The 1,811-nt window shown below is 62.1% G+C and overlaps 1 protein-coding gene across 1 annotated transcript in view; it reads right to left on the bottom strand.

Moving 5' to 3' along the window:
• Positions 1-1,811, bottom strand: part of ZNF469 (zinc finger protein 469) — a gene marked incomplete at its 5' end in the record, with an annotated part of 11,827 nt that overhangs the window by 9,035 nt on the left and 981 nt on the right. Inside the window, 2 exon segments of the mRNA XM_010295841.1 lie at positions 8-1,387; positions 1,389-1,802. Coding sequence (XP_010294143.1) covers positions 8-1,387; positions 1,389-1,802 — 1,794 coding nt within the window.

The following is a 1,811-nucleotide window of genomic DNA, read 5'->3' as shown; positions in this document are numbered from 1 at the left end:
GGTAGACGACTGGCTGCTCCGTCTTCGGACCCTGGTGGCACAATCCTCTTTCTTGTCATGCTCCTGGCTTGAGACCCCCCCATGCTCCTGTGCCTCCCTTTTCTGACCGTCCCTTTTCTGGTTGTAGCTCCAGGCTGGATCTTTCTCTTTGGCTCTTTCACTTCTTCCTGGGCGTTTCTTGCTAAAGCTGTACTTGCTCCTCCCGATGAATCCCCTGCCTTGCTTCTTCCGTCCCCGGAGCTTGCTACACTCTGCCCTGTCGTCGTCCGAGTCAGAGACATAGTCATACTCCGGAAACCTGCCCTCCTTGGCAGCTGGCATCAGCCTCTCGGCAGCCTGGGGGAACTGTGCCTGCTTGCTGCTCTTCACCTGCAGTTTGTGGAGCTTGTTCTTCTGCTGCACAATCTTGTGAATGAGCTCCTTGCTCCACGTCCCGCTTCGGGGCTTCCGCTTCTTCATCTCCTTCATGGAGAACCGGGGTGGCTTGGAGCTCTTGGTGGCGATACCCAACCCCACCTCGCTCTTCGTCAGAGGCTCCTGGCTGAGCTTCCTTGGATGCTTTTGGCTGGAGGTGGACTTGGAGGAGGTGGTGGCCGGTGGGATGCTGTTCTTCCTGCCTGCCCGCAGCCTGGCTGTCCTTTCTTCTCCTGCTGCCCCGGGATCCAGCTCCTGGGCTGCCAACCTCTGTGCTGGCCTCCCCTTGTGAAGGTGCTGCTTTCCTGCCCCTCTCTTCACCTGCTCCCCACCGGGGTGGCCATCCTCGTAAAAATAGCTGGCCTTGGGCTGACCCGCTGCCTTCTCCTCCACTGCTGCCTGCTTTGATTTGCTCTCTGAGGCCAGGGCTTCCTTCGCCTTGTGGGACATCCCACCGCCGGCTGCCTTCACGCCCGTCAGCTCCTCGTCGGCGAACACATCTATGAAGCTGCTGTCGATCTCCGGGTTATCCGACTGGTACCCCAGGCCGTTGAGGGCTTCGGTGATCAGGCTGTCCAGCTTGGCATCGTCGATGTCCAGGTCCGAGGCGGTGAGCGGCAGGGAGCTGGCGGCGAGGCCGTTGAAGAGGCCGCCCTTCAGAGCATCTTCCTTGCCCTCGCTTTTGCTTTCCCCATCCAGCAAGAAGTCATCGCTCTTGTTTAATGCCAGCAAATGTGCCTGGGGGTCCGGAGAGAGCCCCAGGCCGGGGGGTTTGTGGGGCTCCGGGGGGAGGGCTTTCCGCCCCTCGGCTGCCCGGGGAGCATCCTTGCCCTCTCCCTGGGGAGCGGGGTGGGAGGCACAGAACTGGCGGTGCTGCAGGAAGGAGGAGAGGTTGCTGTAGTTCTGGTCGCACTGCTTGCAGGTCAGGAGCACGTCCAACTGGTCCAGGCTGGCGCTGCTGAGCGAGCTGGTGCGGCGGCGGAGGCTGCTCCCCGCTCAGCCCATCCGAGCATCCTTTGCCCACCTCCACGCCGGGTTTGTGGAACGGGCTTGCCGGGGCACATTTCAGGAGGCTGTCGTCTTTCAGAGCATCAGGAGGGAAGTGGAAGGACTTGACGGAGTCCGGGGGGTGGTAATGAAGCGAGCTGGAGCTCAGGACGTCAGAGGGGTGGAAGGTTTTGTTACCGTCCTTGGGATGGCAGGGGTGCTGGAAGAAGGGAGAGGGGTTCAGCGCTCCAGACATTTGGCTGTCTTCGAAGCCGGCGTTGAGCGGGCTGCTGGACATGGGGGAGAGCGACGAGCAGGAACTGCCACAGGTGGGGTTGGGGACAGGGGACGGCAGCGGGGACTCGCAAGGGGAGGCAGGCACCAAGGCTGACGGCGGCAGGGCCCGCGGC

The sequence above is a fragment of the Phaethon lepturus genome, unplaced genomic scaffold (genome assembly GCF_000687285.1).
Source record: "Phaethon lepturus isolate BGI_N335 unplaced genomic scaffold, ASM68728v1 scaffold14491, whole genome shotgun sequence".
NCBI lineage: Eukaryota > Metazoa > Chordata > Aves > Phaethontiformes > Phaethontidae > Phaethon > Phaethon lepturus.
Note: the sequence above shows the minus strand (reverse complement) of the source record. Positions and strands in the feature narration are given on the sequence as shown.